Raw genomic sequence first — 27368 nt, 5'->3', positions numbered from 1 at the left:
GGAGAGGATATGACTAGAAGTGGTACACAACTCTAACAGATGTACTTCATCTCCTGTAGACTGTACTGAATGTTTACCTTCACTCTGTTTATCTAGTTCAAGGATTTAGGTTTTCAACTGGGCTTATTTCAATGATTCAGTATTAGTGTAATTTTCCACTATTAATCTGTTAGTACGGTCATTAGTCCTATCAAATCCTTTTAATTATCATAGGTTTGTGCAAGAATTGCATAAGGTCATTTCATATTTTCTAAGTACACAGCTTCCTAATTTTCCAATCCATGTAATATTTATACTAAAACACTAGACTCTTATTAACTTCCCAATAATGAACTACTTACAACACCTACCCAGTTTTCATTAACTTCTCTGGCTCAGGAGTAAACATTTTTATTAAATATTCAACTATTGTGTGATTTAGAAAATATTACTATATTTAAAAAAAAAAACCCACTTTTAATATAAAAATAAGATGGGGGACCTGCCTCTTGAAATTCCTTTTACAAAGAAAGCAGTGGAGTTGCTTCTGGATGTTGTCACCTGAAAAAACTGTTATTAGCCCCGCATTTTGAAAACTTTATTCTACTACTGCACTGTCACTTACCAACTATTAACTGAAAGAAGTTCCATTCACTTTGACTGAAAGCCACTACTCCATTACCACCAGTTCTTCAAAAGACAATTTTAAAAACAGCTCAAATGCTGTCTTCACTGTTCTAATTAATCCTTGAAGTAGGGCATAAATGGGTAGTATGACACCTTGAACATTAGTCTGACAAATTGAGGCAGTAAGCCTGGGGCATGCAGTCACCCATCTATATTTTAAATATTGTCAGAGTCTAAAATCTCCATCCTACAAACACTAACTTTGAACTTATTTTCTTTATACTTTAAACATATTGAATAAGGAGATATCAAGAGTTTATACATTGTTCAAATGTGAACACCTGCTTTATATCTCAAAGGATATTTTCAGTATAGCAACAGAAGTGTGATGTATTATTTACTATAATTAGCTTATTTTATAACTACAATCTTTTTCAAACAAATACCAAATTAATCTTGTAAAATAACCACAGCTAGCAGGACACTGACAGCCACATGCATACAATTTAGGGAAAGATGTAAAGTATTACTTAAAAACCTTAAAGATAAAACTTGTGTTCTTAATCTGTGACATTCTGAAGAGACCTTTTGATGGATAGATAGGATAGATAGAAAACACACATTACTATTAATTCCTGCTCGAAAACAGAGTCAAGAAGTTATCTGTAGACACAACTTTCTCCCCTATGCCTTTTGTCCTCTTCTTTCTTTATTGTCATACAGAAGATTAAAACTCTCATTTCCAAAACACTGCTAAACAAGTAAGATTTTGAGTGTGTAGGGGACAGCTGTATAATGCAGAAAGATCACTGTAAGAATGTCACTACAAAGTAGAAGTAGTTTTGAAAACAGATTACTGATTGAATTTCTTTTTAAAACAAATGCTAAGAAGTGCTCTGCTTTTTTGGATGGTAAGATTTCTTCAAAAGAATGAGTAGATAATACAGAAATTAACAGCTAATTTTTTTCTGGTTATGATGACCAAAACTTAAGAGTCACACTAATTCAGATGTATCTGTTAATCTTCATCGAAAAAGCACTTGAAACCTCAGCAAGCTATTACTTTGGAGGATGGGACTTGATTTTATGACTTCAGGGATCCTTTCTTTTGCCAAAAAGAGTTTGTAGAGATTTCTTACAAAGCATACAAATTCTACAATAGTCTGCAGAAATTGCAATTTACAAAAACTGCCTTTCAATTTACCAAAAAAGTTACATATTTTATTTTAGAAGATCCAGATAGTAATCTGTTCAGAGAAAGTCTGATTATCACAATTTAATCACATATTTCCACTTTTACTTTGTCAGTATAAAATTTGACAAGTAACTTTTACACTCCATCACAGTTACACGGTCTAGTGCACTCCAGAAAATAATTTCTCTTTTATAGATTTGAAACTGAACAATGGAAAAGGTTGAATCTTATTCTTCGCAAATACAAATATTAAAAAAAAAAAACACCAAAAACCGTGAGTAAACTGCTGTTAAATTGACACTATTTAAAAACAATAACACCATTTCCCTTTCCTGCCCAGACTCCCAATACCAGAAGTAACTCATCAATTTATTATTGAAGACAAAGGCATTGTACAGTGACAGAAAACCTTAGTATTGTTCAACTATTATAAATGAAATTAAATCAAACTGTGTAGCTACGTTTAGCAGGCTTTCCCATTGTTATTTTTAAACTACGTGCAACAGAAAAAAAAAAAAGTCATTTCTCATCTGCTTTTCCCTTTACAAAAAGGTATCATTTTGATACGTGCATCATGTGCCATATTTTAGTACAGTACATTTGGCTGGCAGTTCTCAGGGCAGAGTCTCTTGCCAGCAACGGACCCACTGTGAATAACAGGTGCTAACAGATTAAATCAAATCCAAAGTGAAGTTGCGAATGACATCGAGAGCTCCTGTGTCAAAGCCACATATATCCAACATGCCTCTATCATCTGGGTCTGCTATGGTAAAGCCATTTGATGTCATTCCACACACGATCAGTTTAGATGGAATACCCATTTTCTAGAAATAGGAAGGAAAGCAAATAAAGCATTTTCAGTACACCAGAATATACACACGACAATTTATAAATCATCTGGGGCCTAAATCCTGAAGTCCTTACTCAGGTACTTCACAGTGCACTGATTCAGTGATGATGGCAACAGGAGATTTCATGAGTAAGGATTCCAAAAATCTAGCTGTTAATATTTTTTTAAACCAAAATTGAAGTCTCAGTTTGATTTATGTGAAGATGAAATAAATGCAATCAGTTGGTTTTACACACCACCAAAGCCTGTGGACAGGAATACAGAGTTAGCCTGTGCTGAAAAGTGGGTTATTTCAAATGGAAACATTTAAATTTTCTATTGACTACATTTCATATGATGACTGTTGTAAGTAATGGCCATCCAATCATCTAATAGGAGTGACAGCTGCATTTATGGATAAAGCATAGCTCTTGCAGTCAGATCAGGTCTCAGCTCTGCCACAGACTTCTTGGTGACCCTTGGCCTAGCCATTCAACATCCCTGCCTCAATTTTACCCAACTGCAGAACAGAGGTAACACTTACCTACCTCACAAGGGTGATGTGGTGATTAACTAAGTCTTTAGTGTTTGTGAAGAACTTTGAGGTCCTCACATGAATTATATAAAGTAAAAGGTATAATATGAATATAAATTCAATCTCTCTCCTACTGAGGATGTCAAAGATCTATTTTATTCAGAATTTGAACAACATTACAGTGGAACATGTTTATAGTGAAGTCATTTTTCTGCAGTTTGACTTCATTATAAGTGAAGTTTCATTTCAAATCGACTTATAGGGAGAAAGCCTACAGAGCTTACAAGATCAGCACAAGAAAAGCTGCTGGAAGCTAGTAGCCCACAGAGCTAATAACTTCAGTAGCTTCCCTCCTGAAAAGATAATAAGCAACATAAGCTCTGCTTCCAGGGGCTTTTCACTCCTGTTTATCTGCCTTCTTTGCAGGCTCCCATAACCTCACACTGGCAGCTATTTCTATATAAGTTTTTACTACATTACTAAAAACAACTCTATCACAAAGCACTGAGGAATATCAGAACTTCACGTTTTTGGATAAGCAGAATTTCACTGATTTATCAATCATATATCCAATAGAAAAGTTCAAAAATTCACTAACCACTAAGTACATCAAATTTTGTCACGAAACTTAAACACAGGATGTAAATATTAGGCCAATAATTAATGACAAATTTATCTGAAAATTCCTGTTCTTTTCCCCCCCAAGAAATGCCATTCATTTCTCCCTGAGTGTACAAAGATTCCAAGAATGAATCTTTTTTTCTGTAATACAAAAGCATACGTTTATTGCATTAAACCACAAATGCTTATGTCTCCAAAACAAATTTCTTAACAATTTAATATTTTTTCCACAATTGTATGAGAGGACAATGATACTGTATTATCAGAAGGTTATTTACCTCTCTGTACTCCTTTAGAGCAACTGCAGGATGAATATATCCAGCAAAGGTCTCATTATCAGTGAACACAATAAAGATATCAGCAGCTGTGTGTGTTTTTTGAGCCCATATCATTGGAAGAGAACAATCAGTAGCACCCATTGGAATCTAAAAATACACAAGAATATTATTGAGAACTGTATAGGGCACTTCACCATAAAATCTGGAAGTATTACAGTGATATCTTATAAATATTATCCTTTCATATTACTAGCTATGATTAACTATCCAACAGCAACGTGGCCCTGAAATTGAATAGTACAAAGAAGGACATGAGAGTTAACAGTTTTCCTACTTGTATCTACCATGAAGCATTCATGGTTACTCTTTCTTTGACATTAATTGCATTAGAAACATTGAACATAAATGTATCAACATATATTTTATAAATAAAAATAGGTAAAACACTGCCATTTGATAGCTTCTATAAATTCAAGGTATTTAAAAACAATGTTTATGTATAGAGCTGGTTGAAAATATTCCAGTGATACAGGGTTTTTGTCAGAAAATGCAGATTTATCAAACCTGAAGTGTTTTGTTGAAAAATATTGGGTTTGAGGAACCTTTGATGAACTACAGGTAGGATTCCAACAGTGAAACTAAACAAGAATCGTGTCAAGTTTAGTCAGTAGCTACTGGGTCCCAAAAAGCATATTTCCTCTGGGAATCACAATGTATTGTCTCCAAAACAAATTTCACCCCCCCCAACCCCAAGAATTTTCAGTTTGTGAGAAATTTCTAAAAATTGGGTTTCATTGCTACTGGAAATTAAACCAAATTTCAAAATACTGAAATTGCTATATAAAAATTTCAAATGTCAAAAGATTGAAAGTTCCCACAAACTGGAAATTCCAAGTTTCAGCCGGCTCTAGATAGATATTTAGAAAGTAGTCAAAAAGAATTTGTGAGCAATTATGTATAAACTGAACGTAAATTTCTCTGAGGATGGTTTTTCTTTGGGGGGGGATGGGGGGGGACCCTAAGGGACTCAAGTATAGCTTACAAGCAACTCAATACATTGAATTTAGCCTTAAAAACCTATGTTTAACTTGAGTTGGTTTGAGATAGACATAGAGGAAATATGATACCTCAAGAATATGAATTGCAGTCTTTACCCTTCAACAAAATTGGCCAGTGCCAACAAAATTGAAAACATACAGAAAAATAAGGAGTAGCAACATAAAGGGAAAATTAATAAGTTTAGTAATTAAGAAAAGTCTGATAGCAGGCAGACAGTGAAGTTTTTCCCTTACAACTTAGTTATGAAGATAAACTCAAATTGCAGGCCCCATCCTGCAATGCAACATGGATGTCCACTGAAGTCCATGGAGTTCTACATGGGTGCACAAGTCTACCCGTGCTCATCAAATTGTAGGACTGGGCCTTGGATTTTGGCCTTTTTTATTCAATACTGTAATCGGAGGCTAACCTAACCATTGATGTCAACTGGAGTCTTATCCAACTGCAATGGGCTTTGGATAAGTCACCAGAGGAGTTTATTTCCAAGAAACTGATAAATTTTATGGCACGTACTGTTGTAAAGCACAAGTTAACAGCAATGAAAAGTATGAATTAGAACATTGCAGTGGCTATGCAGAATTGAAGATATAAAGATGATTCTTTATACAGTTACTTTGAAAATGTAAAGTACTTTAAGCACTATATGCAGAAGCTTCTTTGGTAACATTACAAAAAAAAAATTACACCATATTGCCTTACAGAATTTATTGTATGCTCATCCATCTTTTTAAAGTTTATGAGATTACGTGCCAATACCACTTCTCTAAAATGAAGTGTAGAACTATTCAGATAGTAAAGTAATAGGATTTGCTCGACATAGCTTTTCAGAAGAAATCAGATATATTAAGAAAGGAAAAACAAGAAGATTTTACTAAAACGTATAATAAATTCGCAATGAGGATTAATTAGAAAGCAAATATTAGAAAGCAAAAATTAGAATGCAAATACTAAATGACCCAAATTATGTCTTAATTTTTGGCAATAGATTTATCAGAATTATACAGTAGCTACAGTACAACAAAACTAAAAGTGTTCACATACTTCATACATTTTCACTAATACTTGAGGTAATGTCATGTCTTTCGTCACTGGACAGGGGACCATTTCATGTGAAAAGGCAACAGTATTGGAATCTCTCTCTGTGCGTGCAACAACCTGAGAGAAAAATAAGGTTTCGGGGAATTAGGTCAAGTATTTTAATTATGTCACTTTGAAATTATCTGCAGTTTGTTTTGTGATAATTCAACATATTTTCTACTGAAAACACAAAGCATCAAATTAAAGTAATACAGATATGACTGACCCCCAAAAAGTGAAGTTAATGTTTCAACTCTACCCTTAATTTGCAGTGTTATCCTAGAGTGCCTAAATATTGCAGCAATCCAAGATGAACTAATGGACCTAATCACTATAATAAAAAAACCTTAATTTTTAGTTTCCAGATACAAAGTTTGAATTTTTTCTGTTCTCTCTCTTTTTCCTTCCTTTCTGTTATAGGAAACAGACTACATTTTGAACATGGTACATTTCTATTTTTCTATATTCCTGAAATTTAAAAAGCACAAGTAATTTCATTTTAAAGTTTAAACTTTAAAAACAAATTGACTGCTATTTGAAATGTGCACTGAAGTATTTTCCTAAATTACTAATCCCCTGCAAAGTAATTTTAAAACCTAAAAAGGAAAAAAAGTATGTATTTTCCTCACAATTTAAAACATTATCATCCTTTCTAAATTAAAATTCCACATGAGTGAATACATTCCTCAAAGCATGGCTTGATGAGATGGATTCATGTATTAATATTTTCCCAAATCTCTTTCAACTCAGTCTGCATTGTGCTTCAAGGAAAGTGATTTTAAGTGTTTTCCGATAGAGCAAATAAAAGCAGCCTGAAGACTCTTCTAATAGATGTTGGGTACCAGCCTAGTATTCAGGCTGCTCTTATTGATTCTGGTTACCAACAGTCTCCAGGGGCCTTTCTAGCAACCATGCATAAGGGTATCCTAGCCATATCTTCTATGCCAGAAGCCAGGAGGGGGTTGGCACAGAAGCTACTTTTGGTGGCCCTATGCCACTCACAGGTTTCACCATGCTTAAGGAATCCTCTAGTGGCATCTTGAAGGCATCTTTGTGCCAGAAGAGCAGTACAATACTGACTTAGTGTTCTAAATAATCAAGCCTAAAGAATTCTGGATCGCTACAAGAAAAGATCCATTTCTTACCATACACATTGCTGCAGCAACTGTACTAGCATTGAGCACACTGCCCAAAACTTTTTGTGTCATGGAAGCACTGACATCAACTGCAAGCAAGAAACGCTTTCCTGTTGGTTCCACTGTCTAAACAAATGAGAGAAAAAAACCCATATATATAAAAATCTCAAAATACTTATTTATCTTCAATTCCGTCTCCCAGGAGAGTATATTTAAAAGCAGTTAAATAAATCGAGTGAATTCCCCCTCTCTTTTGACACAATATTAAATTTTTAAACAATTACTAAATCTTTGCTACAAAAATTCAATACTATGTTACACATTACATTTACATAATGCCTCTCATGCAAAAGATTTCTAAAATGATTTGCAGAGCCTTTTATAAAAATGGATAACTTTACCAAGCTCTGAAATACAGAGCCAATCCTATACAAGTAAAAACTACACAATAAGTTTTAGGAGGAAAAGAGCAACTTGAGCTGTCAAAGTAAATGGGAATTTAGCTTGACAGGAAGAAGTTACCCATGTTTAAATCTTGCCAAAAAGGAGATTAAATAATAACCCTGGCTCAGGTAAAAAATGTCATCAATTAAGATTTCAAGACAAGTGGTCAGGACCCCCATTTTTCATTTTATCTGAAAGACTGCATCTCTTAAAACAATTGCCCATGGATTCATTACAAAAAATTGTCAGAAAAGTACCTCCCTCTAAATCACCAAATCCACATGAAGTTCTCTCATGGGACAAATGAAACTAACCATACTACTAGCAGCTGAATTCAATTTAGCCAAACAATTATTTTGGTATTGTTTAAATGCAAAAGTACTATGACTTCAAAATATTAGTGACAGACCTTACAACACAATGTAACCTTTTAAGAATTACACACAGCTTACTTCAACATTTACGAGGATTTTTTCCATGAACGGTAGATTAGTAACTAGTGTAATTATAGAACTAATTAACTGGTGCATAAATATCTGAAAGTAAATGGACACAAAAATGTGGCAATAAAATGCAGTCTTGACTTCATAATATTCTATATTCAGGAAAGGCCCTAACACCAAAGGGAAAAAACAAACAATCCAACCAACCAAAACCAAAAACTAAATAGCTAACTGAGTGTTTTGGTTAACTCATCAAAATCATCACTTTCATGCTTAGCTTCATTGTTCATGTATTCCGCAGCTGAAACTGCTCGTTATCTGAAAACATCATCATACTGTGTTTTACAAAGTGGAATGCTAACAGCTGATGAAAGACAACTTTATTACGTAACAATTTCATAACATGATTTAGTAATATATTTTTATTTTGTGCCAATGCTTTTTAACAAAGATGGATAGCTACAAAAGTTAAAAGGACACTATAGTTTAAGGTGCCTAAATAAATGTGGGGAAAATTCAATTATGGGGAGAATACTTCTCCCCTAAACATTTCAGCTATTAATCATGCTTATCAGAAAGGCACATTTATATCACAGATCATAAAGTTCTTTAAAGCTGACTACATCTCATGATTAGACCTGGCTAACAAAATGGACAGCAAAAAGTCGGTCCCTAAATTTAAAATAAACAACCTCCCTCCCCGCAACTCGGGTGACCAGAGAGCAAGTAAAAAAAAAAAAAAAATTAGGATCAGAGGTGGGTGGTAATAGGTGCCTCTGTAAGAAAAAGCCCCCAAAATCAGGACTGTCCCTATAAAATCAGGACATCTGGTCACCCTACTCCCAACATTAGGCTACGCTTAAACAAAACCACAAAACCACCACCCATTTTGGGCCATCTAGGTTTAAAAAACCCACTAACAATGCACTGGGTAGTTGGAAACAGACCCACTTGCACTATAAGAAAAAGAATTAAGGCAGTAGGCAAAAAGTCCTTTAATAGTCTTGATGTAACAAGGTCCGCTCCCACCTCTTGTAAATGCCCCCTCTGGTTGGATGTGTCTGCATCCTTTCAGTTTTGGTGACCCCTTTCAGTGGTTCTTAGGCAGTTTTCCTAGTGACTCAGCCCTCTTACCAAGTCTCTCACACTATCTGCATGTGAACAAGAACAAACCCCTTCTGGGGTACACAGTCCACCAGGGTCTATCTCAGTACCCCATTGGTGGTGTTTCTCTAGCCCTTTCCGGGCTCAGTCTTTAAGTAATCCCGACCCGGTTATGGGACCGTATCCCCAGGGCTTCCTCCCTGGAAACACTATCTTCCTGCGGCCCTCCCCAGGCTCACTCCCTACTCAGTAGCAGCCAGCCAAGAGCTCCTTCATTGCTCCCTGGGGCCCTGCTAGCAAACTGTCTTTAGCTCAGACCTAGCAGCCAGCCAGAAGCCTCTCCTTCCCCTGGTCCCTGCCAGCAGACTGTCCGTGGTCCTGCTGCTCTTCCAGCCAGACATGCAGTCTTTTCTTCTCCAGCTCCAAGCACCAGCTAACTATTGCTTTGTTCTTCACCTCCTTTTTTATGGCCCTCCTGACGCCTGATTGGATGCTTCCTTGCAACCATTCTAGGCCTCTTGGAGGACCACTTCACTGCTCCTTTCTGGGAATGGGTATGGCAGAATCCTGAGGCCTCCAGCAGGGGGCCTTTGGGCCTAGTCCACCCCATCATACTTGGACAGAATTTTAGGACCAACCTCAACCTCAGTAAGTAAGAATACTCGTCTATCTTATTGCTTACTCTGCTTTAAATCACTCCAGATATTTGCAAAGCCAGGTTTATAACTTCTCTAGCAGAGATCTACAACATGATAGTTAAACAGACCATTACCTTGAATGTTTTGTAAAAAGAGGCATCAAGAGCTTCTAAAATGTCTTTATCAGGAAGCCACCGAAGTTTTCCCCGGTTTCCATGTCCTGTTTTGTAGGTTTCTAATGCAACCAAAACATGGAATGGATGTATTCGAGCCTATAAACAAAACATGCTTTAAAAATACATTTAAAGTACAAAGAAGTTCAATTATTGCTGCAAATATTAACTACAAATTACATTCTCTCTCTGCAGTTGCAATTATCTGCCTTATTTTATTGTTTCTTCACATTTTTAAAATACAATTATAGGCACTTATCCAGTGCTCTGTCCACTTATTTCATAAATTAAAAATCACAAGAAAATAAAAACAAATGGCTACGCACAAATATATCCACTTTAGTCCCCACATCCCTTAACAACAACATACTTAAAGAGAGAAAAGAAGGTTATGGAGCTGCTTGCACCTCCGTCCCCTTTCTGGTCTGAGTGCACCCTCCTCAGCTGTTTGGCCTCATACCTTTATTTGACTCAGGGTGGAACTTAGCAATTCTCCCACTCTTAGACCTTGACCTGGGTACAATTACCCTTCAAAATCCAGTGATATGCAGTGACCAACAACCTTCTTAAAAACAAAACTATTTTTTATTTAGCAGTAGGAACAAAGCTTTAGAGAAAAATTATTTTAAAACAGTCTACACACATGTCTATCTTAACTAAATTCCCACCATTTCATGATGGCGACCTACGTAAGCCTAGCTTCTCCAGACACCACAACAGATTCCTGAATCTAAGGCTAGTTTCAGTCTGGTTCCTTGCTTAGGTCTCCTTTTTAAAACCTTCTAGAGTTCTTTGTTCTCCTGTGCCTGGAAGGTCTGAGCCATTCCTGTTGAAACCAGTTTCACAGGCTGGCCATAGGCCAGAGACAAAATAATTAAGTCCAATAGTTTTGGCATCGTCCCTTACAAACTCTTAAGTGTTTGCTGATAAATGGCTATATTGAGTGATTCTTCTCCTTCCGACCTACATTGCAGACAGCCCAACTGAGTTAAACCAATGTAGTCATACAGCAAACAACAACCAGGCCGATACAGAATATAAAATTATTACAGGGAACCCCCAGAAACTTCACAATGAGCTTTACAGTATGCCCCAAAGGTTAACAAGTCTGGGCTCCGGAAAATCAGGGAGGGAGGGTGAAGCAACTTAAAAAAAATTCAAGGACTTACCACAGAATTTTTTTCCCCAGTAGCTCTCTCTGGGAGAGAACTCCAGATCCACTGCCTCTGCTAATCTCAACTGTGGCAGTATACCATGGCATGAATCACTCAGCTAATCAGGTACCCACACATTTAAGGCTTTATAGTTATAACCAACACTTTGAATTCCACCCAGAAGCTTACTGGAATCAGTGCAGATCACACAGCACTGGTCTGAAGTGCTCCCAACGTGCAACTCCACTTAATAAGCAGACTGCAGCATTCACACTACCTTCAGCTTCCAAATAGTCCTAATGTGTACCCTGTGCACAGTGCATTAAAGCGTCTAATCTTGAGAGTTAACAAAAGCATGGATAATTGTGGCACCAAGGCCCTCTCTCTCTCTCTCTCTCTCACAAAACATACACAAAATTGCACTCTTTTGATCAGGCACAGATGAAAAATCTCCACTCAAGCACCCAGGCGCATCCCAGGATCTAACAATAGCATCATATTGTCATCTGTTTTACAAATTGCAGTGATACTCCCTCTGTGAGGGGCACGGGTATGAGGGTGCCCACCAACATAAACTCAATTTTCTCTGGATTAATTTGCAGCCAGCTAGCTCTCATCCATGCCCTAAGTTAATCAAGGCATTAGGTAAGTTGTTCCACTTCTCCAGCTGGATCAGATGCAATGGAGATGTAGAGTAGGATGTCATAAACCTACTGACTGCATTGCAGCCTATGTCTCTTCATTAACCCTCCCAACAATCATATACACATTCATCAAAGAAGTGACAATATCAATCCCCGCAGCACCCTACATGAGTGCTTGGGTCAGAGCTGAAGTTGCCCATAAATACCTTTAGAATTTTTTTTTAAAAGAACAGAATCAAACAGCAGCAGCTCCACCCATCCAAACTTGTTCGCAAACAAGCCAACAAAATCTTATGGTCAACCGTACAACAGATCAAAAAAAAAAAAAATCAACACAGATACTTTTAGACCAATCTAGTGTAAGATGAAAACATCAACAATTCAAAGTAATAACAAAAGAGGTGGGTGGGGAGGGAAGACCTTTGCCTGGGAATCTTCTAACTTGGAGAATTCTTAACAGGATTGTATTCTGTCCCTCAAATCTTCCATCTTAATAACCGAAAGAGATTTCTTTTAAGTTAACCTACTATAGCACTTAAATAGGGTTCCATCTCAGAGCTACGTGGAAAAAAGAAATCCTTTTTCAAAATTGAAAAGTTGTCACTTTTATGTATTAAATATGAAAGTACGCTGCCAAATTCAGTTATTTGAAACTGACTTTTTTGGAAAAGTACTGTGTTAGCCTATTGGAGTGGTCCCCGAACTTTTCAGGGTCATTCTCCTCCTTGTTCGTGTCCACACCCACGCCTCCTGAAGCGGCATTCAGGCTATGCGGACAGGGGTAAGGGGGCCGAGGCTGGGACCGCAGCTGGGGGCTGGGAGCAGAGCTGCAGCCGGGCTGCGGGGGAGGCTGGCAGCTGGGGCTGCGGCTGAGTGTGGAGCCGTGGTTGAGGGCCAAGACTGAGGGTGGCTGGAAGCAGGGTCAGAGCAGAACTGGGGCCAAAGCAGGGCTGGGTGGCGCTCCCTCCCTGCCCCCTGTGAGGGCTGACTTGGGCCTCGATGTGCCCCCCTGAATGTTTCCCCATAGGGGTTGCGCCCCACAGTTTGGGGACCACCAGTCTATTGTCTGTTACGTAGTTTAGCCACTGTTTTTTATTTTGCTTTACTAATTTATTTTTCCCTCATTTTGTTCTCCCTAAGTGGTGTTTATGTAGCTTGTTTGTGCCAGCAAGGAACTGTGCAGGTCCAACAGATCTAAACATGTACACACCTTCTCCCCTCTTTCATAATAGTTCCTCCCCTCTTTTGGTCACTCCTTTCCTTGCCAGTTCTGATGCTGTAAGCTTTTTGGAGGGATCTGGAAAAGAGGAGACCCTTTCTTCTGACAGGCTTCTGCTCTTCTGTGGGCCTCTTGGAGAAGATCCTGGAAAATGAAGATTCCCTGATTGCAGTCTTCTCTGCATCATCCCCAGTCCATGGAATGCCCAGGGAAGGAGCCATATGCCTTCTCTGCCTCCTGCTGAAGTCCAAGTGACTCATCCATAATTGTGGCAAGGACCAACCCACTTTCTTCCTTCATTTTCTCACCAAGTGCCTCAAAAGGCTCAGACAGTAACAGGGTGTGGGGGGAAAAGTGTCTCTTCCCCACTTATCATGCTTTGTCTTCCCTTCCTGTCTTGGCTCTATGCACGTCTCCTCCACTTGCTTTCCTAGTTTCCTTAGGGATCCTTAGGAATGAGGCAATACCCTCACAATCTCATTTCTGCTCCTCCAATTTTCAGGCCCCTGAGAAAGGAGAAAGTACACCAGGCTGCTCTTCCACTCCATTCCCAGGCTTCTGCTATACCTATACTTTTCCATTAACAATAATATTAAAATTTCAGAAATTCATAAATTATAAAGTATTTCTAATTATATAGCAGCATCCAACCAAACTCTGAAACAGCAACTGCTGCACTTTTACCCCACTATTGGAGTAGCTTCAGAAAATCATGTTCAATTGATTACTAAAGCAGTGCATGAGAATGCTTAAGTTATAACATTAATGCATGAGACCAGCAAATGAAATTCTCCATGGCTCCAACTCAGGAAAACACTTAGTCAAATACTTAAAGTTAACTACATGCTCAAGTGCTTTCCTGAATCTGGGTTCATAAGCAAAGCAGAGTCAACTGCAGAGTAGTAAGAAAGAACTTTCACATAAAAAGGTTATCTTTGATTAGCAATTATTGTATGTGATTGGATTTAACTATGTCAAAGCACACCTAAACATTTTTCAACAAAGAAAATACATACACTTCTGAAGTTTTTAAGAAATGCAATTTAGGAAGAGAATCATATCAGAAGTAAAAGCACTGAGTAGTGAAAACAGTTCTTACCTTTTTTAACAATTTCTCATTTTTCAGTCTTTCACACACTATTGCTACTTCTGGGCTTGCTGGTTCAAGTACTGAATTTGCAGTCATCTTTCCTAGGTTCCTCAACATTGCTGTAATGGGCATCTCCTGCAACAATGCCTTCCACACCTGTTACAGTAATATATGGAAAGGGGGGAAAAAGATAATATTTTAATTTGATGAGAGACTCTGTCTCTTGTATACACAAAACATCAAGCAAAATATGCAAACAATGTATTTTAAAGTGTCAGAATTACACAGAGAACTTCATCATGTTGATTAACTACTTATTAATGATTTAAAACTCGCTTTAAGAGTTCCATTTGGATAAAAATACATTTTCAGCAATCCAAACTCGTCAAGATATACAAGACGAATTTTAGAAGGACACTAGTCATTTGATGCAAGATGTTAATATTTACATACACATACCCACCTCTTTAGATTTCAAATGATTTGTCTGGAGATGCTCCCTAACTAACCTATACTCTTCTATCAAATGAATAACTTCCAATTCATCTTTCGTGTGTTTCACTTTCTCCACAGCCTCCAGATATTTTAACAATTTTTCAGTCTCAGAAGAAAATTCCTTGTCTTTATATGCCTCCTGGACTTCCTTCCACCCCTTGGTGATATACTTAGTAACTACAGCAAGTCCTATGAAAAGACAAAAATATTTTCCATTCAGGATTATGACCCAGGTAACAGAGAGTTCAGTAAGTCTGGCAGGAGAGTTGATTAGAAGGATGCTTTTAACTATGGTTTCATTCCCAGAACTGCTAGCCAGCTACCAATAGAGTGGGTCTAAGTTAGAACACTACAGTCATATACATTAGGCTGCACAATTCAGAATACTTTCCAAGATTTATTTTATTTTATTCACTGTATCATCTCCCTTTGGAAGGCTGAAACTTAATACAGGTAGTTTTCTTTACAATGTTTTTTCCCCTACCCTGTGCCACAGCAAGAACAGTGTTGTGAAAAATAAGGGGATAAAACTAGTCAGAACATTTAATGAAAAGATGACTGTCAATGTGCTATGTATAAATATTTCAGTTACCCCAACACACTACAAAGCATTAAAACATTTTGAAGTAATCTGCATTTTTTAAGATATAAAAATAGATTATATTTGAGGAGAAACATAAAACTGTGACCAAAGGTCAAAAATAATGAGGAAACAACAGATCTGGTTGAATAATGAAAAAATAAATGTATTTGCCAACTTCTGGGGAAAAAAAAAATAACTAAATGATTTGAAAGAATTATTCAGCCATCTCTTGACAGGAGTCACAAAAAATAACCAAAGACCACATTTATTCTTAAAGAGTCAAGATAAACAGACCATATTTTCAAGCTATCAGCTTCTGTATTATTTCTAAAGTTTAACCTACAGGATACATGGATGCTGAGAGACCACTACTCCATCAAGACCTTTAAACTTCCAGGACAGACGTATGCTAGAAATGAAAGGTTTAATATAATATCTGATATACCATATTTTCTTAACTAGTCCAGTCTCAAGGTCAATAAAACATTACTGTTACCTTCACTGGCAGGTTTTAGGTGGGACAACCTCAGCAGATCTTTATGAGACCAACCATTTCTTTGTTTATATTTTGTAACTGCTAAAGCAACAGCCAGGCCATTCTTTCCATTGTACCAGTCTGCAACAGCTTTTCTCAGGGCACGGCCCCACATGCCACACTTCATGCCCACCTTCAGATCCTTTTTAAACTGGATGAAAGTAAACAGATGAGTTGGTATGCGGCAGACTTCAGAAACAGCCTTAAATGCTGCTTGTTTTGTTTTTGCATCAGAGCACTGTGAACAAATTGCAAGAGCAAAAAGCATGGGCTCCTGTTTTGCTGCCCTGCCTTCTTGGCTGAACGTCTTTATTTCCTGTACCACATCACAACCTTTGCCATCTTCAATCAGTCTTATTAAAACTTCAGCATTTTCAAAGCCCAGTTTCTGCTCCTTGATGTAGTAAGTACCACCTTCTGAACCAAAACATAAGAAACGGTGGAGTCGATTCATATCTGTGACCTGCCATACATATCCACCTTCCGAGTTCAGCACCTGCTTGTCATTCAAGGGCTGCATTTGATTTGCGTCTTCATCCATTGCTTAAGAGTTTCAGGAAGCCTGTTAAAAAAGAAAGAGTATAATTTTACTACAAATAAATGTTGAACTATATTGGATTTTTTGGCTTGTAACATTTCCTCCTCTTACATCTGTAGCCAAATGAGTACATCATATCTGTAATGCCTTCTCCCCTTGCCCCTTCTAGATTTACATTAAACATAGTTCAGAACAGCAATAACATAGTCCAGTAAGCGCTTAAGTTACTAAAGGGCATCTTCAAGGAACATATTTAAAAATTGGGTTTATGCCCTCTTTGGCTTTGATGTAACATATAAACAAGTTGTGAAAAGGGTTTGCTTCAAACAGGGATATCAAGTTTGGTTTTAATTTCCCCCGAGTTTGCTGGTGGTCTCAAAGCATTTTTATTGTGAGCTCTAACAGCTTAACTGAAGGGGCAGAAGTACTCAATATTCAAATACATTCTTTATCCAAAATGTTAGTCACTGAAGTTAAGTAAGTGTTGATTAAAAAAAAAAAAAAGCCATAAGCAGTCTGACTAAAAACCCTTTTCTGAGTGATGTCAGCATTTTACTAGTTCTCCAGGCAGGAAAGTCTTCCAGAGCAGCTAGGTCCTGAATTTCTGTGGGACAGATTGTACCTAAAACTAGCAAAATGATACTAAACTTTATGAAGGGGGATTTTTTAAATTCAAGCTAATTAGAAAGAAACTTAATCCCAAAGATGAAAATTTAAATTCCTTAGAATCAGCATACAGGCTAGTTAAAGGTGACCTGCCAAGGGAAGGAGGGTGTTTGTGCTCTTTTGGTTATAAAAGATTTTTTTTTTATTAAAATTTATCATATCTTGTCCCCCCCATTATTTGCTGGACGGCTGAATGAAGACACTGCATTTGATAAAGGTAGGAAACTTGAGCAACTCAGAATGCTAGAGAGTCCTAGACTTAAAAACAAAACAAAAAAACTGTGTATTTTGTTTATTTTGGTTATCATCTATTTAAATGAAACACCTGACAAATAACGAAGACAAATTCCATCTTTAATAAAGATTCAAACACTCTTGTCCTTTCAGATGCAAACTGAGAAAGCTCACAAGCAAAGAGAGAAAGAGAAACAAAATACATCCCAAACCTTTCAGGTCTTGTTTACACACTGCTACACAGAGAACTAACATAATATCATCTGTAGGCATACCATATTCTTATTCCTAACCAAAATAAGATGCAAGGCCATAAAATGTATATGGTTAAACTTAAGGTAAAAAGTTATTTTTTGAGAAGTAAAAATCCAGTTGTAGTATAGCCAAAAGAAAGAATCATATATCATAACAAATGAAACATAAGGTGGAAATTAGAAGACCTAAGAGCAAATCTGAAGATATAGAACTTGCATGTTATGTCTTGGGCTACTAAGTATCAGAAAGAACAATCCTTTGAGTGTCAGAGTATCTTCTCGATTACTAGAGAGTAAAAGGAGCAACAGAAAAGAATATATTAGCTTCTCTGCAAAGTACTTTGCTGCATTAATTTTAAGTACAGAAGATCACAGACCTATTCTTTTGGGAGTAAAAAAAGATGAGGCACTGTCACATCCTGTGGTAACTAATCATGACTAGCTCACACATTTTTATAGGTGTTAAACTCTATTAGTGTTTAAAAGCATTTTAGTTAAAAACATAATCAACATTTATTAATTCTATTCCTACTTTGGATAGACATCTCACAGACTGAAGAGAGCCAGTATTCTACCCCCTACATGTGATGAGATATACACACACCCTATCCAGGAATTTCAAGGGAAAGAGTTAAAGAAAGAGTTGCGGTCTCATTGTATCCCTACTCTGCTAGAGTTTTTTTCTGAAGCAGTGAGGTGCCAGCAACTGGATTAGGAATGGTAATTTTATTCATCTTTTATTTTCATATAAAATTTCCAAGAAGTATTTCTCACTGTGAGTTTTCAAAGCAAATATGTGCAACTTTCTTTTAAAGGTCAACAGCTCTCCATTCAAAAACTGCTTGCAACCAAACTCTAATTTTAAAACACACGCTGACTTCTGAGACACGCCAGATACCCTGAAAATACCAAGTGTTAGCTAAATTGGGTGCATCTAATTGTTTTGCAACAAAAAGTGTTTTGATATCTGAAACACATGATATTCCAACATGCATGAAGTAGTATGCTTTGCCATATGGCAGCTATAGTTACATCATACTTTCAAAATACTGGGCTACATTAATCTTTGAAGTCAAGTGTTACACAAGAGATTAATAGAGTCAATTAACTAACTACAAAGATTTTCTTCCAAATGTAGAAAGATTTTGGTATAGAACACTAACCTGAACATCTCAGTAATAATACAAATGGGATGTGAAAGAGATTGTGACTCTCAGTAATCAGAATCCTGTGTGTGAAATCTATGGGGTGATTTTACCCTGTGTTGTAAGTACCTGCACTTTTCTGTAATTCTGTATTGTGATGGGTTGGACCCCGGGGGACGCCACCTGATGGGCGGAGACACTACTGAATCTACCTGTTCTGCAGCATAGGCCCCCTTTAACCTGTCTTGCTGAGCCCGGTTATTAAAGCCTCCTCTAATTCACACAAAGGCAGGGCCACACCCAGCTGCAGATCAGCTCTAGGAAGATTCAGTTTAAGGGACTTGCTCCAGCACTCAGATGTCCACCTCCCTTGGAATGCAGATCTAAAGATATATAGTGAAATTTGCCCCCTCCCCTGAGCGTGGAAAGAGGTGTGCACACTTCTTGCCCCCACAATTAGAAATTACGGAAACTGGGTTTAATAATAAACAAAACAAATTTTATTAAACTATAAAAGGCAGATTTTAAGTGGTAAAACAGAACAAAGCAGATTACTCAGCAAATGAAATCAAACACACAAACTAAGCTAGTTTCACTAAAGAAATTGGTTACAAATAGTATTTCTCACCCTAGATATTGTTGCAGGCAGGTTGCAAAGTTTCTGTGGTTCAGAGTTCCAGTTATATTCCTTTTCAGACTGAACCCGTCTCAGTCTGGACTCCACCCGCCCCCCGCCTTGCCTTGCCTTCCCTTCCCTTCCGGTGGCTTTTGCAGATTTTCCTCTTGGGCAGGTTTCAGAGGGGTAGCAGTGTTAGTCTGTATCAGCAATCCTTGTGGCACCTTAGAGACTAACAAATTTATTTGGTCACCTTTTTGCCCACCAGGGGCTGCTGTGGCACCAGAAGAGAGGGCAGCCGCCTCCGAGCCAGAGCAGCCGTGGAGAGGGAGGGGCAATGTATACCATCTCACAGTACCCTGCTGCAGGGCCAGGTGAAGAGGCACAGGCCACAGATGGAGCAGGGCATATGGGGCTGCTGGGGGAGTAGCAGACTGGGGTTCAGAAGGGCTAGTGGGGGACAGACTGGGGTGGGGGCACAAGAGCTAGTGGGGTGACAACATTGAGCCAGGGGCTAAATGGAAGTCAGGATGCAGGGCCATATAGAGACAGGGGAAGTGGGGTGGCTGAGAGGAAGTGCAGGGACACATGTGGATGGGGGGAAGAGGGTGCCTGAGTGGGGAAGAAGGGACAAATGTAGACAGGGGAGTGCAAGGACACATAGGGAGGGGGCAGATGTGCCTGACTGAATGGGAGAGGCTAGGGGTCAGCCAGGGTCTGCATGAGGGATGCTCCCTAAGAATCCCTCCCTGCACCAAAAAAACCCTGTTCCATACTTTTCCCAACCATACCCAACAACCCTTCAAATTCATAACCAAGCTTTTAAATTTTTGGCACAGAATTCCCCCAGAAATATAAATAGCACCTTTCCCACTCAATTTATCTATTCCAAAACAATTAGATGCTAGTAGTGCAGTGACTCTTTGGTCAAATTTAATAATATATGCTCAGCAACCACTTGCACATAGCTCTGGCCATCCAAATATCAATACAAACAGATTATCCATTATTTTTAATTTAAAAAATAAAAGTTAAGTATCAATCACGAATTTCCTCTTGGACAGCCAAAGATACTGGCAAGTGTCCATTTAATATTTCATTTTAAAGGACTTTACTTCTCTCTTTACTATTGGACTGCATTTGAACCCAAGTCTTGGTGCAAGACTCAAAGCAATGACATTCTGGCTCAAGTCAAGAATTCTACCACCTTAGTTACTCTGACACCAACATCAATGCAAGTCCTACTATGTTGGGATAGCTACTTTGTAACAAGAAAAACCACACTTACTGAGCCAAATAATACTCACAGGTACTCATTTTGGCTACCAAGTGATTATTAGCAGGACTTGTAGGCTCAAGAATGTACGATTCCTGCCAATAGCAGAAAGATTAGGAATAGATGCTGATGATGCAAACTAAAAACATGAAGTTAAAACTTAATTTCAATTAAAATATTGATTCAAATTTTTAAAAACTAATTTAAACATTTTTAAAATCATGATTTACACTGATCACATTAAATTTTAATGATTTTTCAATGTTATTGGTACATAGTTATTTTTAGTCTTTTGTATTTTTTTAAAACATGTACATGAACCTTCCTTATTTACAGAGCATAATTTTATCCACTGTGAAGACTTACAGGCATATATAGTACCTTTTATACAGAAAGTTCCTAAAGGAATTTATAAATCTCATTTTCAAACTACATACAATTTCATCCACCTATGGCCTTATCTGGGATGGAACCCAGTAGCTATTAAACAGTGCATGGAGACACTACATCGCAGCTTAGGATACAAAGTGAAGAACAATATCCAATCCTACTGAAATTTAGGAAGGAAACATTTATTCTCTTAAATTTTTGTTTATTGGTATATAATTTCAATTACAGAATACAAGCATTACAAAACTTAAAACTCTAATATACGTTCTATTCCTGATGATTGCACAGACACCTATCATCTTACCTAAAAGCACACTAAAGAATTTTTAGTGCACTATAGTACTGTAATGCCTATAGATGGGCCACGGCTGTGCAGCAAGCTACTGCATTGTAGTCACACCCTGTCTTGCCCTGCAGTAATATCCTGTGTAGTCAAATCCTTAGAGCTGTATGTTTGGTTATTTTTACATTCTGCAATTAAAAAAGTGGAATGTATGTCCTGCACATCACCCATACAAGTTAATATTTCTACAAAAACTACCATGTGATTTTTGAAGAACCAAATTATCAGCTGTAAGCCTCATTAGAAACACAGTCCCCTTCCAACAGAGAACTGTGCTCCCTAATGCCACAGAGGAGTTCAGCATTGACTCAGAGTTACTCCTGGGGAAATTCTGTGGGACTGTGTACCTGCCAAAAATACCCACCCCTCCCGCGGATCTCCTGTGTTTCCCTATGGAAAACGGCAGGGAAGCAAACGAAACTGTGCTGGGGGGGAGGGGGGGGTAAGAGGGCAACCATTAGAGTATTGCCCTCCCTTCCAAACAGAGATGGGGCATGGGGGTGCACAGGGGGTTACATGCCTCTGCCCCCCCTCATTCTGCAAGTGCAGAGCTTCCCAGCTGAAGGAGGCTGTGTCTCTGCTCTACTGATTTTGCAGCTCAACGCCGCCTCCTGGGTCCTAGTGACAGTTGTGCTCCCCTTCTGTGTGCTGGGAGGCTTCCTGTTTTCTATTCTGTACAAAGAGTGCCTGCAGTGGGGCTGGGTGGAAGAGGCAGTGGGGAAGAAAGGGGGGGTGGAATAGGGCAGGGGGAGGGGAATGTGGGAGTGAGCAGAGGAAGATGGAGAAGAAAAGGGGATAGCGGAATTGCAGGGGGAAGTGGGAGCTTGGCATGCGGCATCCCCTCGGCGGTAGCTGGGGCTCCCCCGTTAAGGAGGTCCATCGAACCCTCACCCTGACAAGCCACACCCCACTACACCTGAACCCCTCCGACAAACCCCCCACACCCAGACCCCCACCCCACTGAGCCCCAACCAACTGCACCTGGACCCCCACCCCATCAAGTGCCACTCCCCCAGCACCCAGATCCACCCCAAGCCTCCCACACCCAGACCCCCGTGCTGAGCCCTATCTCCCCACACCCAGTGCTGCCCCTCCCCTACCAGCCCCAACCACCTTCAACTGCATCCCCTGCAGATTCCCATTGCTCCTGCCCCGGAACCCCCCCAATGAGCCTGTGTGCATTCAGGTGTCCCACTGAGCTGCCCACACCCAGATTACCCCACACAGAAACCTCTCACCCCACACCCTGATCCCCCCACACTTGGATACTGCTGGGCTGAGCCTGCTCATGCACACCTGGTGCACCTGGCACAGAGAGGCAGGGAGTCGGGGGTGTTTCTGGGGCAGGGCCAGTCAGGGAGTCAGGGGTGTTTCTGGGGCAGGGCCAGTCCTTGCACTGCGTCAGGGTCAGCTGCAGCCTCACTGCCGAGTCTCTATGCTGGGGGAGGTGGGGGCTTCAGGGTGATCTCCCATCTCAATGCAGCCAGTGCCCTGTGCTCCCCACTGCCATGCTGGAGCCACATTTATTTACTGACAAATACAATTTGCAGAATTTTAAAATATTGTGTGCATAATTTTTAGGCGCAGAATTCTCTCAGGAATACAGAGTGCAACATTCTTGTAGGCCAAAATCCTGATAGGGAAAAACTGTCTTAAGTAAATTGTACTCTATTTTGCTTTATACTCCATTTTGCTAGCTTCAAATTAGTAAAAATAAAAAAAATAAAATGTACTCCTTAAATTAGTAAGAAGAAATTGTTCTAAGTTTATTCTTTCCTAATTGTGTTAATAATTGTTCTTAAAAGTATAAAAGTTTTATGGCTGTAATTACTGCCTTATTTACTGTTTGGTATGTAAGTAAAAAAAGTGTGATAATTAATTAAAAAAAGACAGCTGGACCAAACAGTCAAGAAGGGAGTGAAGGAGTAGAGAGGCATCAGCTTTATCATCAGAATCACCCAGGTGGCAAATTGACGACCTCAAAGCAAAGGCATACACCCCAAAAACAAAATAAAAAATAAAGAAAAAAGAAAAAAAATAAAAATAAAAAAATCAGCTGCAAATAGTCCCAGTAACAACCCAAATAATGCTAATTAATAGCAACCTTAACTACCTTGTAATTAACAGCTCCAGTGTAACACAGCAAGGTCCAAAGACTTGTAATAAAACTTCTTCTTATAAAAAAAAAAAAAGGGTGTATTGCCCTGGGACTTTGGGTTCATTCTGCATCAACATCAAAGCTTCGAAGGCGTTCAACAAAGGCCTGGCTCCCCTCCCTCCTGTGCAATTTCAGCTGACCACTGGAACTGACAAAGCAACACTAAAAACTGGTAACTATACAATCTAGCTGCAAAACTGTGTGTCTGTGTGTGTGTAAATAAAAGCATATACTGATGTTAACGCTTAAAGGCGTATTGCCTTATTCCCTTTAAAAAAAAATTCCGTATGCTTCTTATAAGCATAACATTCTGAATCACCATTTCCCACAAGACCACAGCGAATAACTGTCTCAGAATAACTACAGCTGTATCAGTTGCAACTACACTGAATTTGTTCATTTGTGCTATACAAGTACATAAAAGTGGTTTAAAAAGCAAAGTCTCACATAATTAATCCAAATTTTAAAGGTTTACATAAAAAACATATTTAAAGAAAAGCTATAATAAAACTACAGGTTCCAACCTAATTTTAACAAATTGCTACATTTAACAGGTATTTGAATTGCAAATGAAATACAACACTTACAAGTTAATTTGAAATTAAACTTTGGTTTTATGTTGGCTAAATTATAAAAAACACTGGACTGGAAATCTACTATGATTTGTATATTTATATTTGTAAGCCCTTTGAGACTATATCTTTTTCTGTTCTGTAAAGAACTGTATTCATTTGCAGTCTTTTAAAAATGTTAATCCTAATATAGAGACCAACAGCTTAGAAGGATTCAAAATTCAAAAAAGGATTAGATATTTATACAAATACTGAGAATATTCACTGTCAAATTAGATGGGATTTTTTTAAAAAAAGCACTCAAAAAACCCACAGCTTTAGAGCAATATAGACCACTAATGCTTCAGGACATAAGCTTTCTTCTGAGGGGATTAATAAGAAACTTCCCATTAACAGTTTGTTTCATAGTTGCCTGCTTCACAGTTTTTGCACATCTGCTAACAACTGCTGTCACATGGAGAACAATGGCCTACCTAAACCACTGGTTTGATTAAATAAAGCACCTCCTATGTTCCTATAAAAAATAATATGGCCTCTCTCTTAAAGGAAGATTGACACAGAACCTTTGACAAGGAAATGAGGTTTGATAATATTAATTTCTAGTTTAGGTATAGCATTTTTCACTTGCAGACTCCCATTTCCATTTTAAAGATGGGGAAATGAAGGCAGTGGGAGATGAAGTGACTGCCCAAGGTCACCCAGCAGCAGAGCTTGGAATCTGAATCTCGAATTTCCTGAGTCCCAGTCCATTGCTCTTCACAGTAGCCTACACTGCCTCTCCCTCCCTCTATCACTCTTTAGTCTGATTTATAGAGAGTTATAAAGATGACACGTGGTCCACAATATATGGAAAGAAAATCTGTGAAAAGAGTATCCAAGCTAGGGACAAGGGGAAAAAAATTGTCTGGCAAGCATCCTCTTCTATAAGACCTGCACATTCACTTTTTATAGCAACCTAAAATTTTATTCTTCAAATGTGATTTTATTTTTACCAAGAAACCATTCTTCAAAGGACCACATCTTGCTTTCAACCCTTTGTATGACTTTTTGAGGTATCTTAACGAAAAAGACTGCGGGAAACAAATTCCAGTATCCCAGAACACCTGGACCACGAACACCAGTGCTCTGCGCGCTGTGTGTGCGCCTCCCCCTCTGTAGTTTTTTCTACCCTTCCCTTATACAAGAGATCTCGGGCACCTGTCCTGGGGGGTTTACTAGGCGCCCCTTCCCGCAGAGAGCTGCTCTGCCAACCCACGAACACTGGTCGTTCGCACGCCCTCCCCCCATTGGGAATAGCAACAGCGAGCGAAACGCTCCACCCCAGCGCCTACCCCTGCTTCCCCCGGGCCTCTCCTCACCGAAGGGGTGGCGAAAGCAGGAGAGGCCTCCGCTCGCAGAAAGGCTCCACACCCAGCCTTAAGAAGACGGACGGCTCTCGGTGCCTCTGGCAGGGGCAAGGCCGTCGGGAGGGGCGATCCTTAAGAGGGCGTGAAAGGTGTGTGGCTAGGCCGCTGCCCAAGGGAGGCCCTGCCTGCAGCTCGGACCAGTGGCGTTGCACGGGACGCTCGGCGGAGACGGCGGCTGTTGTTGCTCAAGCGGGGCCGGGCCCTACCTGCGCGCGTGAGCCGGGGACCGGGCGCAGCAGGAGGTGGCGGCTCCGCCAAGGCTTCCGCAATCAGCCCGCGGCCGACTCTGTTTCTCCTCGCGCAGCAGGCTTCCCTCGAAGTCAGCCCCTCCCTGGTCGGATTCCTGTCAGGACAGCATCGCTAAGACCCGGATGGAGCCGCTCTTCCTTCCCTTCCCACAGTGACCAAGCTCCGAGGCCCCGGATGGAACCGCTCCGCCTATCCTCCCCCCGGCCCCCGGGGACTAGCGACCGCGGATGTAGTTCCCCGTTTCAGCATCCTGAACAGCGGCGGGCTGGGCAGGGAAAGGCGGAGCATTGGGACCCGGATAAACTTCTCCGTCGCGCCTCCCATTAGTTCCCTCTCCAAAGACCCGGATGGCCCGCTCCCATCAGGCACAGCGGCGGAGGACCCGGATCCTCCTCAGCGGGTAAGCTGAGGCCGCTTCCGTGACTGGAAGTAGTATCCCGGATGTAGTCTAGCTGCTCGCTTTCCGTCCGGGCCGAGCTCGCCCTCACTTCACCATAGAGATGACAGCGTGGGCCGCGGAGCCTGCCGGGAAGGAAGCGGCGGCGTGCGTGGGGGCGTGCAGAGAGCCTCAGCCGGCGGCTGGTGGCAGCGGCTGCTCCGTGAGAGCCTGGGACCCGCCACCATGTCGGGAGGAGGCAGCGCCGGGGAGTGGTGCCTGATGGAGAGCGACCCGGGCGTCTTCACGGAGCTCATCAAGGGCTTTGGTGAGGGGTCGAGCGGGGCCCGGGCAGGGGGCTGGGACCGGTGTCTGGGCAGGTGGCGGGCGGGCGGGCACTCTTGAGGCCTGCAGCTGCCCCTCCGCCTCTTGCGGGACGGGGGTGGCGCGTCGTTCGGGACCTGCCTGAACTTCGCCCCGAGCCTTTTCAGCGGCGTTGCTGGGGTGCGACACCCCCTACCTCTAGCAGGTGCAGATGGGCTGAGGCGGCGCTTTTGCTCTGGTGGGATCGGAAGGAGAGATGCCCAAATCTCCCAGCCGTGCCCCTCCGCTGGGAGGGTGCAGTGCCCAGCACCTGCTCAGCCTCTCCAGGGCTAGCTCTTCGCAGGGAAAGCCACGGCCCGTTCCGCTCCTTCTACGCTTCAGCCTGCCTCGACACATCCCAGCCTGCAGCACTGTTCAGCTCCCCCGAAACCCAGTGGGGCCCCATTTGTGCTTGAAAATGGGACTGCGTGGTTGTTATGGGGCAGCTGCGGCCCTCAAGCACTGAACTAATGCTGTTTCTTTGAGGAAGACCTTTGAGGCGTGCACACAGCTCAATAGCTGCAGTGAGCCCTGGCCAGGGTGTACACATCAGCATTTTGAGAGTAACTTAAAAAGAAAAATCCTGAATGAACAAACCTGTATACAGGTTTGCATGAGCATGTGCCTTCTTATGTGAGAGGTTTCTTTTAGCTCAGTATGTTGCATTTAAGATGTAGTACTTACATAGCACACTTGTGTCTTCCAAGTATTTCATAAATGGTAACTAGTACTCAGAAAACTTGTGTGAGGTAGGTAAATAATATCTTAATTTTACAACTTTGGACACTGAGTTAGAGAGGACCAAGTGCTGCCTTGATTTACACCACATACAATACAATTGGCACTATTGGGATTGTATGGATTGTTAATCAATGTAGAATTTGGCCCAAAGAAGCTAAATTGTGTATCCAGGTCCACATAGTA

The 27368-nt window shown here is 40.2% G+C and overlaps 2 protein-coding genes across 4 annotated transcripts in view; one reads left to right on the top strand and one right to left on the bottom strand.

Moving 5' to 3' along the window:
• Nucleotides 1-1051: 1051 nt before the first annotated feature.
• Nucleotides 1052-26173, bottom strand: RO60 (Ro60, Y RNA binding protein). Of its 3 annotated transcripts, none has more exons than XM_073356715.2 (9): nt 25663-26173; nt 15820-16420; nt 14709-14929; nt 14255-14401; nt 10100-10237; nt 7346-7462; nt 6165-6278; nt 4065-4211; nt 1052-2625 (listed from the first exon to the last, which is right to left on the bottom strand). In XM_073356715.2, exons 2-9 carry the CDS (start codon nt 16397-16399, stop codon nt 2473-2475), a joined length of 1617 nt encoding a protein of 538 aa, XP_073212816.2. In that variant the 5' UTR covers nt 16400-16420; nt 25663-26173; the 3' UTR covers nt 1052-2472. The 3 variants fall into 3 exon arrangements, with proteins under 3 accessions (XP_073212816.2, XP_073212815.2, XP_073212817.2); XM_073356714.2 differs by having other exon boundaries at nt 25409-26172; XM_073356716.2 differs by lacking the exon at nt 25663-26173 and adding an exon at nt 19324-20779.
• Nucleotides 26055-27368, top strand: part of UCHL5 (ubiquitin C-terminal hydrolase L5) — a 30838-nt gene continuing 29524 nt past the window's right edge. The window contains exon 1 of the mRNA XM_073356717.2: nt 26055-26409. Coding sequence (XP_073212818.1) covers nt 26328-26409 — 82 coding nt within the window. The 5' untranslated portion in view covers nt 26055-26327. The remainder of the gene's footprint in view (nt 26410-27368) is intronic.

The sequence above is a fragment of the Lepidochelys kempii genome, chromosome 8, assembly GCF_965140285.1.
Source record: "Lepidochelys kempii isolate rLepKem1 chromosome 8, rLepKem1.hap1, whole genome shotgun sequence".
In the NCBI taxonomy this organism is placed as follows: domain Eukaryota; kingdom Metazoa; phylum Chordata; order Testudines; family Cheloniidae; genus Lepidochelys; species Lepidochelys kempii.
This window is presented reverse-complemented; position numbering and strand designations above follow the sequence as displayed.